This window comes from Lutra lutra, chromosome 10, assembly GCF_902655055.1.
Source record: "Lutra lutra chromosome 10, mLutLut1.2, whole genome shotgun sequence".
Classification (NCBI taxonomy): Eukaryota; Metazoa; Chordata; class Mammalia; order Carnivora; family Mustelidae; genus Lutra; species Lutra lutra.
Window position 1 is genome coordinate 44,082,192 of NC_062287.1, and position 17,516 is coordinate 44,099,707.

At 35.6% G+C, this 17,516-nt stretch overlaps 1 protein-coding gene across 3 annotated transcripts in view; it reads right to left on the reverse strand.

Annotated features, from left to right (window-relative positions):
- TMEM135 (transmembrane protein 135) overlaps positions 1-17,516 on the reverse strand; it is a 253,981-nt gene that overhangs the window by 220,942 nt on the left and 15,523 nt on the right. For all 3 annotated transcript variants that reach the window (XM_047691065.1, XM_047691064.1, XM_047691062.1), the window contains exons 2-3: positions 3,203-3,330; positions 803-895 (exon numbers count right to left, since the gene is read on the reverse strand). In XM_047691065.1, the coding sequence (XP_047547021.1) occupies positions 803-895; positions 3,203-3,225 (116 nt within the window). In that variant the 5' untranslated portion in view covers positions 3,226-3,330. The remainder of the gene's footprint in view (positions 1-802; positions 896-3,202; positions 3,331-17,516) is intronic.

Consider the following 17,516-nt stretch of genomic DNA (forward strand, 5'->3'; position numbering starts at 1 on the left):
AGTGACCTTAGGTGGTTCAACTAAATACTTGGTTATCGGACAAGATCTATCTAGACTCTTACTAGGAGATCAGTGATTATAATGAACATCTTCATAAACTGGATGATGACTCGATCTTGGTTAATACATGACCCCTTGATTAAAACATGACCCCATCTTGACTCTCTGGGAAAAAGATGGAAATCAAAGCAGTTCCCAGTGATGAAAATAATATTTATAAGATGGTAAAAATTCGTTCGGGCAAAAGCTTTACCTTCAACTGCTTACCCGACTGAATAATTTACATAACAGTTTGTAGCATTTTATAGAAATCTTATTATGTCACAGGAAACATTTTTCTAGTGTATATGAACAAAAAAAAAATTTTTAACGAGAAGATACCTTAAAAATAATAATTGATTTAACAGAGGTCAATGAGCTTGAAGCAAATTAGACATGTAGATAAAACTACATTAATGTTCTAGGTGTGACAGTGGTATTGTGGTTATGGAAAAGATCTTTAATTAGATTTGTGTATGTCCTGTCTTAGGCCCATTTGAGAACTCTCTCACTTTTTAGCAAACAAAGACCAAAGGGTATTATTGTTCTATAAAGTCAATCTTTACATTTTTACAGGCTTAATAAACGTACATAATAATATTAAAATTAAATTAAATTTTGCATCAAATATTTGCAAGGCTAAAACACATGTGAAAATATTTTTCATCCCTGGGCTACAATAAATAGTAAGTTAAAAAATATTTATTTGGGGTGGAGGACAGTAAATCAATTCTATTAAATATGTACATATATAAAATTGTACCTGCTTTTTCTTTCAATCAGAATGGCCACATAAGATGCTGGTAAAGCGGCACCAAAGCCAGGACTCCAAGAGTAGAATTTTCCAAGTATCTTCCTGAAATTCAAATTTGGAATGTTTGTATGAAATTGCTATGTGGTTATTTCAGTTATTGCGAACAGAAATTCCCCTTCTCAGCCCACCCTCTACCTAATGTCCCACAGCGCCCCAAATTCAACATGTCCATAACCAAACTCATCAGCTCTCTTCTCTATCCCCATGAATTTGCTCTCTCCACTATTTTTCTAGGTGAATGGGATCAATACCTACTTACCCACTCAAGTGTGATGCTTTGAGACATCCTTAGCTTCTCCTTTTCCTTTTCCCCCACACATTAAATCATTCCCTTAAATTTTTCCGTTCTCTTAAATTCCTCTCCAACCTGCCACCCCTGCCTCAAATTAAGTCCCTCACCATGTCCTATTCTGGTTACAACAGCAAACTGATAGGTAGCTCTCCTTCCAATAATTTAGTCAGTCAGATCCATTCACACAATCCCTAGATCCAATACTACTCACGATGCAAACCCTCTACATTCTCAGCTGCCTTAGGTATCAAATGGGAACAATAATACTTCTTGTCTCATACAGTTGTTATGAGAACTACATGAGGTATTTCCTAGCACCATGCATGGAAAGTGTGAGGAAAATGTTAGCTGTTGTTATGATTATTATTACCACTATTATTTTTTAACACATGATAAATATTCAACAAATGTCTCCCCTTCTTTGCTTCAACAACCCTTGATAACTTTTCCTTATAGTACTTATGGAAGTATTTTCTATTTTTTAGTTTTGTGTGTGTATGAAAGTATATATATAATTATTCACTTACTGGGATATGTCCCTTGAAAATAAGAACCTACAGAGTATCTCACACACTATAAATGGTCATTAGCTGCTTGGGTTTCTTAAAAGACCAAAAAACATATTTGGAAACATTAGGAAGTTTTTTGTTTTCCTTTCAAAGACTGGATGTTCCTAAGAAAGGGATAAGCAGCACAAAATTTGTAAGAAATGATCTGAACAAAGTTGGCCAATTGCTAAATAACACATTATAAGAAAAATGTATGCACATACACATAGGGATTAAGAATCACTGATGAAATGGTATTTTTAACTGAAGCTTAGCTTTAGAAGAATCAGAAAACCAACAGAGCATATATAACATGGGTATTTCTAAAATGAACATCAGAAACCTTTGGCCTGAGAAAACCAGAGTGATTTTTCCCCTCCAACATAAAATCTACAAAGGCCTTAAGAAGTTGTTGAATGTAAAAATTAAAGAAAAATAACTCAAGGAGACAGTTACAGGAGGACCACAGATGTTATTTTAAGTAATATAACTATAAACCCAGTAGGTGTTTTGCATTTCCACAATTTAACCAAACAGGTTCACAGAACTTAAAGAAATATGCTACAATAGCAACTTATGATTATTACAATGTTTTAAGACCTAATTATCTTGGAACTTTATTTTTAGTGTGTGAGCAAGTATTAGAAACTTTCCAGAGAACATATGATAGAGTTTCAAGTTAAAGGCATGATTTGTTTCAGTAGTATAAACCTTATCAATTATTTTCTGCATAATTTAAAAGTTTATAAATATTAAGGTACTGAGGGAAAAAAATCTGTAAAAGATATATGAAAATTATCTTCTTAACTGTAGTTAATATGTACCTACAGAACTACTCTGAGCCACACTAATATGAGAAAAATGTAAACTTAGTATTTTAATTTGACAGTTTTAAGAAAAACACTAGTTTGGATTTTCAACAATCAAGGGGGAAAAAGATAAGAAGAAAATATATAATAAACATGTTAGGTATATCACAGCACTAAAAACTGAATTCCAGCTGTATCCAAATAATAAGAAGCATGTGACACAGGTAATCATAAGACTTAATCAGGACCAAAAGTTCCATCAATAGGATATTCCAAAAGTTAATTTACTGTTGTACATGTAAACATGAGCATTTTATAGTCCTTTTGAAGTCTACTCACTGCATGTGGACCTCACCTATATCATGGATGGGTGCTCTGAATTCCTGATCCATGAAATTAAAAAGCTAAGAAATCCTAATCAACAACTTGGTAAATACAGTAGGCCTCAGAAAATGCAGGACACACCAAAACACTTTTGCTCTATAATCACTGCAATAATTTTTAAAGTTTATATTACATCTTTAGGCCCAGAGGCCCACAACTCCTCGTTTAACAAGCTCTCTTTGAGATAAATAAATGTCTTTGATGGAGAAAAAAATATACAAGCAGCGACCTGCACAACATTTATAAAAACATCCGTTTGTTTCAGTTTCAAAAAAGGAATCTGTATTAATCTCCAGTGGTGATTATGAGTACCAACCTTAAAATGCAAAAGAAAGCCATATACAAGGCCCCATTAGCAGTCAGAAATGAAGCAGATTGTAGGATCTCAGGGAGTAGTTTGTGTAAATAATAGTCTAATTTTCGTTTCCGGAGAATTGCTGCGATCTGGAAAGAGAAAGGCTTTTTTGTTTAATTTGACCAATTTTTCCCACTTAAATTAGCTCTTAGGTGAAAGGTACTGATAATAGCATACATTTTAAAAATAAAGTTAAAACTGAGATTTTACTGGTTCCTCTCAAAAAATACAATTTCTGGGATGGGAAAGAAGACACTTTAATTTATTGAAGATATAATGGGTAAATTATACACCAAGAAATTACAACATGGGTCATAGAGAATAACTTCCAAATGTTGTGATAAATATCTGAAATATCTTGAGAACAGTTTTAAACTGAATAATGGAAAAAACTTTTTAAATGGAAAAAAAAAGCACAATTCAAATAGAAACTGAATGTCAAAAGGGCTAGTGTCCAAAATCTATAAAGAACTTAGCAAACTCAACACCAAAGAACAAATAATCCAATCAAGAAATGGGCAGAGGACATGAACAGACATTTCTGCAAAGAAGACATCCAGATGGCCAACAGACACATGAAAAAGTGCTCCACATCACTCGGCATCAGGGAAATACAAATCAAAACCAGAATGAGATATCACCTCACACCAGTCAGAATGGCTAAAATTAACAAGTCAGGAAATGACAGATGCTGGCGAGGATGCAGAGAAAGGGGAACCCTCCTACACTGTTGGTGGGAATGCAAGCTGGTGCAACCACTCTGGAAAACAGCATGGAGGTTCCTCAAAATGTTGAAAATAGAACTACCCTATGACCCAGCAATTGCACTGCTGGGTATTTACCCTAAAGATACAAACGTAGTGATCCGAAGGGGCACGTGCACCCGAATGTTTATAGCAGCAATGTCTACAATAGCCAAACTATGGAAAGAACCTAGATGTCCATCAACAGACGAATGGATAAAGAAGATGTGGTATATATACACAATGGATTACTATGCAGCCATCAAAAGAAATGAAATCATGCCATTTGCGACGACGTGGATGGAACTAGAGGGTATCATGCTTAGCGAAATCAGTCAATCGGAGAAAGACAACTATCATATGATCTCCCTGATATGAGGGAGAGGAGATGCAACATGGGGGGTTAAGGGGGTAGGAGAAGAGTAAATGAAACAAGATGGGATTGGGAGGGAGACAAACCATAAGTGACCCTTAATCTCACAAAACAAACTGAGGGTTGATGAGGGGAGGGGGTTTGGGAGAGGGGGGGTGGGATTATGGACATTGGGGAGGGTATGTGCTATGGTGAGTGCTGTGAAGTATGTAAACCTGGCGATTCACAGACCTGTACCCCTGGGGATAAAAATATATTATATGTTTATAAAAAATAAAATTAAAAAAAAAAAAGACTGAATGTCAAATATTTTACAGGTATTATCGGCCTGGATATTAGAGAACTTCAGTGATAGAAACCAATGAAATTCATTCAGCTATTCAAACATGACTACTGTGCAACAAAACCATATGAATACAAAAAGTAAAAAATAAAATTAATGATCTCTGGTGCCCTGGAGCCCATTTAAAAAAAAAAAGACTGAGAATCTAATCTACTATAGGTTTGTTAGTACCACAATGTTACCAGGACAGGGAAACAGGAAGAAGTTCCTGTACAGAGGATGTATACAGTATCCTGTAGAGAAGTTAGTCACAAAAATATTTCATAAAGATATCATCCAATGAATCTTCATGACTTATCTTTTAAATTTAGATTGAAAACATAATTTGTTTTCAGTGCTTTTTGTATCTGAACTCTGAATTTAAAAGAAAGGTTTCAAGATTAAAACAAACCAAAAAAGCTCTGAGATAAGTTAGTAATGATATTTAAAAATCAAGACATGAGATCTAAGTATGTATCGAGTACACTATTAATGTTATAGGTTATAAACAGAATATGAATTAAAACATGGTATGATAAGATATGGACAGATTCAAGAATGACTAAGTTTTAATAATATAACATGAAGTACCTTGGAAGTTTATCAAAGAGTGAGTTTAATACAGGAGTAGGCAGCAGTTTCACTGCAAAAGGGATATGAGTTATATCTGGAAAAATGGAATTTTCACAGGCCACAGGGAAAAAATACTTTTCTATCATGATAAAACAATGTATCAAAGGGACAAAAGTTAAAACCACATAATTAGGGAATAAGGTAGGAAGTATAAGAAAGGGCAGGACGACTTGAAAGAAGACTAGAGAACTCTCTATTCACTCCCAGATACCACTTTTCCTAAGGTCCATGATCAACAAATCCAATGGCCTCTTCTCAGTTCTTTTCGTACTCCACCCCTTAGAAACCTCTGAAACTGATCATTTCCTACTTCATTCAATTAAACAAATTGTTATTAAGAATTATGCCATACACAGGAAAAACAATGATGAATATCTAATCTCTGCCATCAAGGAATATAAAATCTTGATAGAGAAATAGACACACCAACAAGAAACTATAACATGGTGAAATGCCAGACTGGAGGAAAAAGAAACTGCTTTAGAAATATATATTAGGGAACGACTAAAAGGAGATGGGACTGGGCAAGTGATGATGTCTGAAAGATATCACTGAATTTTTTTTTTTAATTTCTTTTCAGTGTAACAGAATTCATTGTTTATGCACCACACCCAGTGCTCCATGCAACACATGCCCTCCCTAATACCCACCACCTGGCTCCCCCAACCTCCCACCCCCAACCCCTTCAAAACGCTCAGATTGTTTTTCAGAGTCCATAGTCTCTCATGGTTCATCTCCCCTTCCAATTTCCCTCAACTCCCTTCTCCTCCACCTCCCCATGTCCTCCATGTTATTTGTTATGCTCCACAAATAAGTGAAACCATAGGATAATTGAATCTCCCTGCTTGACTTATTTCACTCAGCATAATCTCTTCCAGTCCCGTCCACATTGATACAAAAGTTGGGTATTCATCCTTTCTGATGGAGGCATAATACTCCATAGTGTAATATGGACCACATCTTCCTTATCCATTCTTCCGTTGAAGGGCATCTTGGTTCTTTCCACAGTTTGGCGACCGTGGCCACTGCTGCTATAAGCATTGGGGTACAGATGGCCCTTCTTTTCACTACATCTGTATCTTTGGGGTAAATACCCAGTATCACTGAATTTTCTAAGACAAATCTTGACAAACAGGTGCAATTTTGACCACAGAGGTTTCTATAGTTTCCGTGACAATGCATTCTTTTCATTTTCCCATTGTTATCCCATTGTTTCCCATTGTTATTGTTATCCCATTCATTGTTTCCCATTGTTCCCATTGTTATTTCCCATTGTTAACTTTTCCTTTGTTAGCATTTCTTCCTCAGATTGCTACTCATTCCACATATGCTCTCTCCCATGGCATCAGCTATCATCTCACAGTAGGAATTATAACTCCAACCTCTTGCCTAAATTCTTAATCCATACTTCAAATATCCATCCTTCTTGGTCATATCAAGAAATATGTCCAACAGGCATTTAAAAAATCAGCATGTCCAAAGTAGAACTCATTACATTTCTCCAAAATGCTCTTACTTATAAGTCCTCCCCCCCCATTACATCCACCCAATTACTCAGGAACAAAATGTTAGTGTCATTCTTAATAACTCCCTGATCCTCAACAACCATCTCATCAGTTCTTTTTTTTTTTTTTAAGAATTTTTCTTTTTAAATTAATCTGCACACCCAACATGGGGCTCAAACTTGAGTAGCCAGGTGTCCCAACCATATCAGTTCTAATGGTTTCCTAGTATCTTCAGGTTTTGGAATGTAATGTCTCTTTCATTTTAGACTTAATAGTGGGCAGAATCAGCTACTCTGTTATATATTCAAGTAGATATAAAAAAAAAAAAAAAAAACCCTCTGTTCCTGTAAAGGAAGAAACAAAATTATCCGTTTGCAAATAACCTGATTGTCCAACATAGAAAAATAGAAAATCCCTAACAATATACAAAATAAAAACAAACCAACCAACAATAATAAGGCAGTTCAGCAAGGACAAAGGATACAGATAAACATACAAAAATTATCTGTAGGGGCGCATGGATGGCTCAGTTGGTTGGGCGCCTGCCTTCAGCTCAGGTCATGATCTCCTGATCATGATCTCCAGGTACTGAGATCAAGCCCCACATTGGGCTTCCTGCTCGGTGGGGAGTCTACTTCTCTCTCTCCCCTTCCCTCCTTCTTTGCCCCTCCCTACCACTTGTTTTCTTTCTCTCAAATAAATATCTTTTTTAAAAACATCTGTATTTCTATACAAGAGCAATCAACATATAGATACCAAAATTAAAAATACAATAGCGTTCACAAATCATCAAAAAAATAAGACACTTAGAGAAAAATCTACCTGTATAGGATTTACATGCTCAAAACTACACAATGCTGATGAAAGAAAGCAAAGTATGTATTAAATAAATGTTTTGGACTAAAAGACTCAGCATGTCAATTCTCCCCAAAGTGACACAATTTCTATCATCATCTCAGAAAGATTTTTGCAGAGATATAGGCAAAATTACCTGAAATTTATACAGAAAAACGGAGATTATAGAAGAACTAAAACAACCTTGGGAAAGAGAATAAAGTAAATCAGTCTATCCAATTTTAAGACTTACTAAATTCAAAGAGCAATTGGGCTTTGTGTTATTGGCAGAGAAATACACAAATACGTTAATGAAATACAACAGAGAACCTAGAAATAGACCCACACAAATACTTCCAACTAAAGACTTCTCAACAAATGATGCTAGAGCAACTGGATATCCACAGGCCAGACAATAAAAAGTAAAAATAAAAAAACAACCTCAACCTAACTCTCACAGTTCACACAAATTTAATTGAAAATAGATTACAGACATAAATGTAAAACATACATTATAAAAGCTTAGGGGGAAAAAAATCAAAATCTTAGGGATTTAAGGCTAGGCAAAGAGTTCGTAGACATGAGGCCAAAAGCATAATTCAGGGGCGCCTGGGTGGCTCAGTGACCAAGCCTCTGCCTTCTGCTCAGGTCATGATCCCAATGTCCTGGGATCAAGCCCCACATCGAGCCCCATATCAGGCTCCCTGCTCAACAGGAAGCCTGCTTCTCCCTCTCCCACTCACCGGCTTCTGTACCCTCTCCTGCTATGTCTCTCTCTGTCAAATAAATAATTTTTTAAAAAGCATAATTCATAAAAGAAAAACTGTACATTACACTTCATAATTAAAACCTTTTCTCTTTGAAAGACATGTTAAGAATATAAAAAGACTAGCTACAGAATGGGAGAGGATACTTGTAAACTACATATACAGCAGAGGACTAAAATCTAGTATATATATGGAAATCTCAAAAGTCAACAGTAAAAAAGTTATGAATAAAGTGGCAAAGATATGAACAGACATTTTACTGAAGATGAGCAAATGGCAAATGAGTACACTAGCCATTAAGGAAATGCAAATCAGGGACGCCTGGGTGGCTCAGTTGGTTAAGCAGCTGCCTTCGGCTCAGGTCATGATCCCAGCATACTGGGATCGAGTCCCACATCGGGCTCCTTGCTCATCAGGGAGCCTGCTTCTCCCTCTGCCTCTGCCTGCCATTCTGTCTGCCTGTGCTTGCTCTCTCTCCCTCTCTCTCTCTGACAAATAAATAAATAAAATCTTTAAAAAAAAAAAAAAGGAAATGCAAATCAAAATCACAATGAGTAATCACTATACAAACATCTGAATGGCTAAAATTTTAAAATACTGGAAACACCAAATTCTGGCAAAAAAAAAACAGAGAAATTGGATCACTCATGCATTACGAAGGAGAATGCAAAATGGTACAGTCATTCTGGAAAGCAATTTGACAGTTTCCTGAAAAAATATATAAACCACTATCATATGATGCAGCAACTACCATCCAAGGTGTTTATCCTAGAGAACTGAAAATGTATGTTCAAAACCTGTGCACAAATGTTTATAGCAGTTTTTTTTTAATCTAATAGTCAAAACCCAGAAAGGGCCCATATGTCTTTTAAGAAGTGAATGATTTAAAAAAAAAAAAAATGGTGAAATATCCATGTAAGAGAATACTACTTAGCTCTGAAAAAGAATAAATGAGTGATACGTGAAACAATCTTGATGAATCTCATAAAAAATATGAATAAAAAAGGCCAATCCCAAAACAATGCATAATGTATGATTTCATTAACATAACATTCTTGAAATGACAAAATTATGGAAATGAAGAATAAAGTAATGGTGGCCTAGGGATTAAGAGGAGGGAGGTATGTAGGAAGGAAGTGGGTATTGCTATAAAAGGGCAACCTCAGGGATCCTTTTGGTGATGGAGATGTTCTATATCTTGACTATGTCAATGGCAGTATTTTGGTTGTGACATTTTACTATCGTTTAGCACCACTGGGAGAAACCAAATAAAAAGTACAGGGAATCTCTCTGCATTATTTCTTACAACTGCATAAGAATCTACAATCATCTCAAGATAAAAAGGTCAATTAAAAAAAAAAGCAGTCATCCACATGGTCAATAGGTAAATGAAATATGCTTATCATCATTAGTCTTCATTGCATCAAGAAATAGGAATACACACACATCAAAATGACTAAAATAAAAAGAACTGATAATGCAAAGTACTGATGGAAATGAAAAAAACTGGAAATTTCATATACTGCTGGCAGGAGTGTAAAACTGAAGAGTTTCTTCACTATCTAACAAAATAGAATGTATGCTTATTCTATGATCCAGCAATTCCTCTCCTAGGTATATAAACTCAGAAGAAGGAAGTGCTTATTTCCACCAAAAGTCATATTAATAGCACCATCTGTAATTACAAATACTGCCAAAAACTAAATATCCATTAACAATGAAGTGGATAAATTGTATATATTTGCAATACTGGTATACCAAACTACAGTCTATTGCAACAAACAGGAAAAATCTTACACAAAACATGAGAAATAACCTAGGACCTTATCATCACTGAGCTCTAATCCAGAGCTTCCAACCAGAGTTTACAGGTGGCCAAAACACTGATCCTCTCAACAGTTTGGGTAGTCAGGCCTAGTCGGCTGCAGAGCACAGTAATAAACATCTCAGTTTTCCCTAGTGTGGCACACAATTATTATCACTCCTAGGTATACTACCCTGTTAAAAAAGGTTAAGAAACACTGATCTCACCAAAAAATGCTACCAGGTAGTAACAGCACATGTACATGTATATAAAATCATTATCAGACATTCACAGGCACCTTCATAAATATATTTTTATGGCAAATAATATGTTGTAATGTCCATAAGTTTTGACCAACAAATTCCACACTAAGTAATTCTTAGGAATTTTCCAAATATACTTAAATTTAGCTAAATACAGATACATAATAGCACTATGATTAAAATGGTAAACCTCTGTTTATTTTAGTTATATAATCTAGTTTTAGAAGACTAATGACTAGGAAAAAATAAATCAAAACATATACAGTGAAAATGTAGACTACAAAGCATTATTTTTTAATAAACACAAGGAACAAATATGAGAATGTTGTACATTGGTTATTTCTAATTGTGGCAACAGATTATTTTACTCTTCTTTCTGCTTGGGAGTACTTTCCAGACATTCTACCATAAGCATATGATATATGTGTAAATGCACATATATGAGTACAAGTATGAGAAATGGGGGTTGGTGAGAGATGAACAAGTATGAGAAAATGGGGTTTAGTATAGAAAAAATAACCTGAACAAGAGACAGAAATAAATACCATGATGGAGTACAAAGTAATCACGAGATACATTTTTTAATTTTAGCTCTACAACTAATAATTGCCATGAAAGATCCTTGTTTAGATATATTTCTTTAGATTTCAGTTTCCTCATTTATTAAAGAGACTGAATTAAATGATACATGAGTGACATGAGCCAAATGGCAGAATAGCAGTTTCCAGCACTCAACCCCTTGCAGAAACATCAATTTGAGTAACTACCCATGCATGAAAATACCTTCACAAAAGCTAAGGATTCCAGGTGAGAGATTACAACACATGGATAGAACACAGAAATAAGAAAAGACACACTGAAAAGAGCAGGAAAGACAATCTCACATTATGTGTATCACCTGACCTCCAAGTCCAGGCAAACCAGTGTGGAGAGAGACACCCACCCAATAAAAGAAGAGTGAAGTGAGCATCCAACTTCACCACAAATCTTAGAACCAGGCCTGGCCTAGTAAAGTCAGGCACAAGGCCAACCCACACCAACTGTAGACGCAGGCTCAAGACCCATCCCAGCAACAGGCTAACTTCCAAGAAACCAAGTTCTAAACTTGTTCCAGGGACCAAAGCTCCAGGCCCAATACCAACATCCAAGCCACAAGGCCTGTCCCCAATAGGCCCAAGCACAAGGCCCACGTCAGTCAACCTAGGCTCTAGACTCACCCCCAAAACACCAGACCAATCTGCCTGAAGACTTCAACAGCAAATCCATGCACAGGCTTGACTAAAAAACCTACCCAAAATCTCTGGATAGCTTGCACAGTGTACGGCTTTCACTGCAGGAGCCAGAGTTTGGAGACTGGAAATGATGCCTACTTCTTCAAATGCACACACATCAAAATGAAATCACAAGGAATACAAATAATCAGGAAAACAAAGAAACAAAATAAAACACCAGTAACCAATCCTAAGATAGAGATCCATGAACTACCAAAGAATTCAAAATTGTCATGTTAAAAAACCTCAGTAAACTACAATACAACTAAACAACAACAATACAATACAACTAAATGAAATCAGGAAAATAATGCATGACCAAATGAGAAGTTCAACAAAAATGAAAAGAAAGAAAGAAAGAGAGAGAGGGAGGGAGGGAGGAAGGGAGGAATAGAGAGAGGAGAAACAGAAAAAAAATTCTGGAGCTGAAGAAAACAATGACAAAACTAAAAAAAAGTCCTTAGTTAGCTTCAACAACAGACTAGGTCAAGCTGAAGAAAGAATCACTGGGGTCAAAGACAGGTCATTTGAAATTACCCAGGTGGAGAAACAAAAAGAAAAAAGATTGAAAAAGAGTGAAAAAAGTCTACGAGAATTATGGAAAACAAGTCAAATAAATTAGCATCTGGGAATCCCAGAACGAGTTAAGAAAGAGAAAAAAACAGAAACCTTACTTAAGGAAACAATAACTGAAAACATCCCTAATTTACAGAAGGAAACAGACATTCAGAACCAAGTAGCCCAAAGAACCCCAACTATATTGACTATAAAGAGATTTTCAGGTAGACACATCATAATCAAATTCTCAAAGGTCAAAGAAAAAAAATTTTTTTTAATTTTAATCCCAGTACAGTTACCTTACAGTGTTATATTAATTTCAGGTATACACTAAAGTGAGTCAATGATTCTATATATTACTTAGTGCTCATCATTGTAAGTATACAAAAGAGAATTGTGAAAGCAGTAAGAGAAAAGCAAATCACTGTATACCAAGGAACCCCAAAAGAATAAGTGAATTTCTTAGCAGTCTTCTTGTAGGCCAGAAGAGAGTGGGATGATATATTCAAATTGCTGAAAGAAAAAAACTGCCAACCAAGAATACTTTACTTGCCAAAGCTGTCCTTCAGCTCATGAAATAAAAACTTTCACAAAAAAACAAAAGGTAAGAGAGAACATCACTAGAACTGCATTACAGGAAAAGCAGAAGACAGTTCCTCAAGCTGAAATGCAAAGACATTAATTAGTATCATAAAAACCTATGAAAAATATAAAACTCACTGGTGAAGATAATGCATCATCAAATTCATACAAATATACAGTCAGGTATTTTAATGCTGTCATGGTGCTGTGACAGTACCAATTCAAAAGTACTGACAGTACTAACTCTAAAATATAAAGATCAAAAGATAAAGTATTTAAAATAACTACAGCTATAAAAATATACTGAAAGATACATAATACAAAAAGATTGTCACTAAAAAAAACATAAAATGAGGATGAGAAGTAAAGGGTAGAGCTTTTGTATGTGATTGAAGCTGTCAGCTTAAAATAGACTGTTTATAAATATGTTTTATATTAGCCACCACAAAGCAAAAGCCTATAGTTGATACAGGAAAAATAAAGAAATCAAAGCATGCCACCACAAAAAAAAAAAAAAGTCATCAATTCTCAAAGAAAAACAGCAAGAGAGAAACAAAGGAACTACAAAATAGAAAACAATGAACAAAATAGCAACAGTAAGTACTTCCTATTAATAATTGTTTTACATGTAAACACACTAAATAATACTATCAAAACCACAGAGTAGCTAAATGATTTAAAAATAATAATAATAAAATTAAATTAAAAAACAAACAAGACCGGGGCACCTGGGTGGCTCAGTGGGTTAAAGCCTCTGCCTTCGGCTCAGGTCATGATCCCAGGGTCCTGGGATCGAGCCCCGCGTCAGACTCTCTGTTCAGCAGGGAGCCTGCTTCCTCCTCTCTCTCTCTGCCTGCCTCTCTGCCTACTTGTAATCTCTGTCTGTCAAATAAAATAAATAAAATCTTTAAAAAAAAAAAAAACAAGACCCAAAAATGCTGCCTAAAGAGAAAACAATCTTGGAAAAGAAAAGCAAACCTGCAGGCATCACAATTCCAAACTTCAAGTTATATCTCAATGCTATAGTGATCAAAACTGTATGATCCTGGGCCAAAGACAGACACAGAGATCAACAGAACAGAAGAGAAAACCCAGAAATAAACCCATAATTATATAGTCAATTAATCTTCAACAAAGCAGGAAAGAATAACCAATAGGAAAAAGTCTTGTCAACAAAGGGAAAACTGGACAGCAATATGTAAAAGAATGAAACTGACCGACTTTCTTATACCATACACACAAAAAAATTAAAAGTGGTTTAAAGTTCCACTCATACGTGGAATTTAAGAAATGAACAAAGGGGGGCGCCTGGGTGGCTCAGTGGGTTAAGCCGCTGCCTTCGGCTCAGGTCATAATCTCAGGGTCCTGGGATCGAGCCCCGCATCGGGCTCTCTGCTCAGCAGGGAGCCTGCTTCCCTTCCTCTCTCTCTGCCTGCCTCTCTGCCTGCTTGTGATCTCTCTCTGTCAAATAAATAAATAAAATCTTTAAAAAAAAATAAAAAAAAAAAGAAATGAACAAAGGGACAAACAAAAGAAATGAGCAAAGGGACAAAGAGAGAGAGACAAACCAAGAAATAGACTCTTAACTACAGAGAACAAACTGATGGTTATAAGATGGGTCATAGGTGGGGGATGGGTTAAACAGGTGATGGGAGATTAAGGAGTGTACGTTGTGATGAGCACCAGGTATTGTAAGGGAGTGTCAAATCAATATATTGAACACCTGAAACTAACATCACACTGTATGTTAACTAACTGGAATTTAAATAGAAACTTTAAAAAAAAAAAAAAGGATCAGACAGACATTTCTGAAAAGAAGATACACAAATGGTCAACAAGTATATAAAAATATTTTCAATACCACTAACCAGGAAAATGAAAATTAAATCACAATGAGATACCACTGTGCACCTGTCATAGTGGCTCTTATCCAAAAGACAAAAAAGTGGTTAAGTGCTGCTAAAGGAGTGGAGAGAAGGGAATCCTTGTACACTGTTGGTGGGAATGTAAATTCGTATGGAAACACTGTGGAGGTTCCTCAAAAAATTAAAAAATAGAATATCCCATGATTCAACAATCCCATCTCTCGGTACATATCCAAAAGTAAATGAAATCAGTATCCTGAAGAGGTATCTGCACTCCCATGTTCTTTACAGCATCATTCACAAGAGCCAAGATATAAATTCAACCTAAGTGTCCATCAATAGATAAACGGTCAAAGAAAGTGTGGAATGGAATGACTAAGCCTTAAAAGAGGGAAATGACAATGGAGGGAATGACAATGGAATGACTAAGTCTTAAAAGAGGGAAATTCTGTCATTTGTGATAACATGAATGAGCATGGAGACATTACAGTAAGTGAAATAAGCCAGGAACAGAAAGACAAATACTGCCTGAACTCACTTACATGTGAATTCTAAAAATGACTAACCGAGAAAAGCACAGCAGAATGGTTACCAGTGGCTAGAGGGAAATGGGATGATGGTCAAAGGATACAAAGTTGCAGTTATGTAGGACAAATAAGTCTACTGAATCTACCACACAGCATAATGACTACTGTTAATAACATGATACTGAACACTGGAAACATGCTAAGAAAGTAGACTTCATATGCTCTCATCAATGTGAGGAGATGATATGTTAATTAGTTTGACTATAGTAATTATTTCACTTGGTATATATATATATATATATATATATATATATATGTAAAATCATCATGTTGAAAAATGCTATGTATATCAAAACATTCTGTTGAAAGATAAAAATTAAAGGTCAACACTAAAAACAAATGATGCTAAGAGTTCTTTTTTCCCCACTTCTAAAATTTTATCTTTTTTTAAAAATAAATAGTACTGGAGGAACTGGATATCTGTGTAGAACAGAACATTAACCTTGATCTCTGCCTCATACTATACAAAAAAATTAGTTTGCAATGAATCATAGACTTAAATTTAAAGATTACATAAACAGTAAAGTATCTAGAAAAAATACAGGAGAATATCTTTATGAACATTCCTCTGCCAAAAAACAGAGGCAGCACTAAGGACAGGCCATAGGAAAAAAAAAAAAAAAAAAAAAGGTTAGTTCACATAGGACAAGTATGGTAACCAATCTGACTAACACAAAGGCTATATACTGAAGTGTGATGCAAAATTATAATTATGGGCCCCCAATTTAGGAGCTTCTCTGTATAAAAATATTACTATTAAACATCTATCAGACCTGTATGCATTTAATTTTGTTCACTTATATTCCCTTGTCTGTTTCCCCATGTGATTAATGCAGTACATTCATCATAGAGATGGCTGACTAGTATTCAGATTACCGTCTATGGCCATGGAACAGAACAAAGCTAACTGGCCCTCAAGGTGGCCAACTCCATGATCTTTGCCTTATTAGCACCAAATTCCAATTCAGCAGTCTTTCTTAGGCCCAACGCTTGACACTAACTCTTCTAGAAGACTACTTCTAGAGGGGCTGAGAAATCTAGTTCCTTTGGGAAATAAGAATTCTTCATGATAAGGATGTCTGGATGGTTCAGTCTGTTAAGCATCTGCCTTCAACTTGGGTCATGATCCCAGGGTCCTGGGATGGAGTCTGGCATTGAGCAACCTGCTCAGTGGGGAGACTGCTTCTCCCTTCTCCCTGCTCCTGCTCTCTGTCAAATAGATAAAATCTTTATAAAAAAAAAATTTTTTTAAAAAATTCTTCACAATAACAAAGAGATGGTTTCATGTTTTATGTATTTAATCTTTAAGTAATCACTAGCAAATAATGATTTATTTAAGGCAGGGTCTCTCAACCTTGACACTATCACCATTGGGGACCAGGTTATTTGGTGTTGGGGAGGACTATCCTATATATTAGAAGATGTTTAGAGCATCCCTGTCTTCTATTCTCTAAATGCCAGCAGCATGCTATGAGCTGTGACAACCAAAAATGTCTACAGGAATTGACAAATGTCTCCTAGAAGGCAAAATTACCCCATATTGAGAATAACTACTTCAAAGAAAACAGCATAATGAACTTAGATTTTTTAAATATTTTACTAACAGAATATTTATTTTCTTAATTTAACAAACTGCTCTAAACACCATACAAATATTAACTCACTTAGTCTTCACAGCAGTCTATGAGATGGGCATGATCATTATCCCCTCTCATAAGAAACTAAGAAAACACAGGCACAAAGAAATCACGTTGCCCAAAGTCACACAACAAATTAAGTAGCAGAACACGTTCTGAACTCCAGAAAGTGGCTCCATAGTCCATGCTCTAAACTGCCATGCCTGATGCTGAAATCAGGCTATTCTAAATGTGGACAAGTATCATTTCGCCACAGTGCATGTTACAAATAGAAAGTTATGACTTGCTATGCCCTAAAGGAATTCAGGCTGCCTATCCTGAAAGAAAAAGGTACAAAAATATAGGGAAAACACAACTGAGAGATATAAATAACCTAATAAGATATTCATAAATGTGTGTGTGTGTGTGTGTGTGTGTGTGTGTGTGTGTGTGTGTGTGTATAAAAATATCAGTGTGGGGTATATATACTGGGGTGGGTATATATATATATGTATCAGTGACCGAACCTGGGGGAAGACTAAATGAGGCATG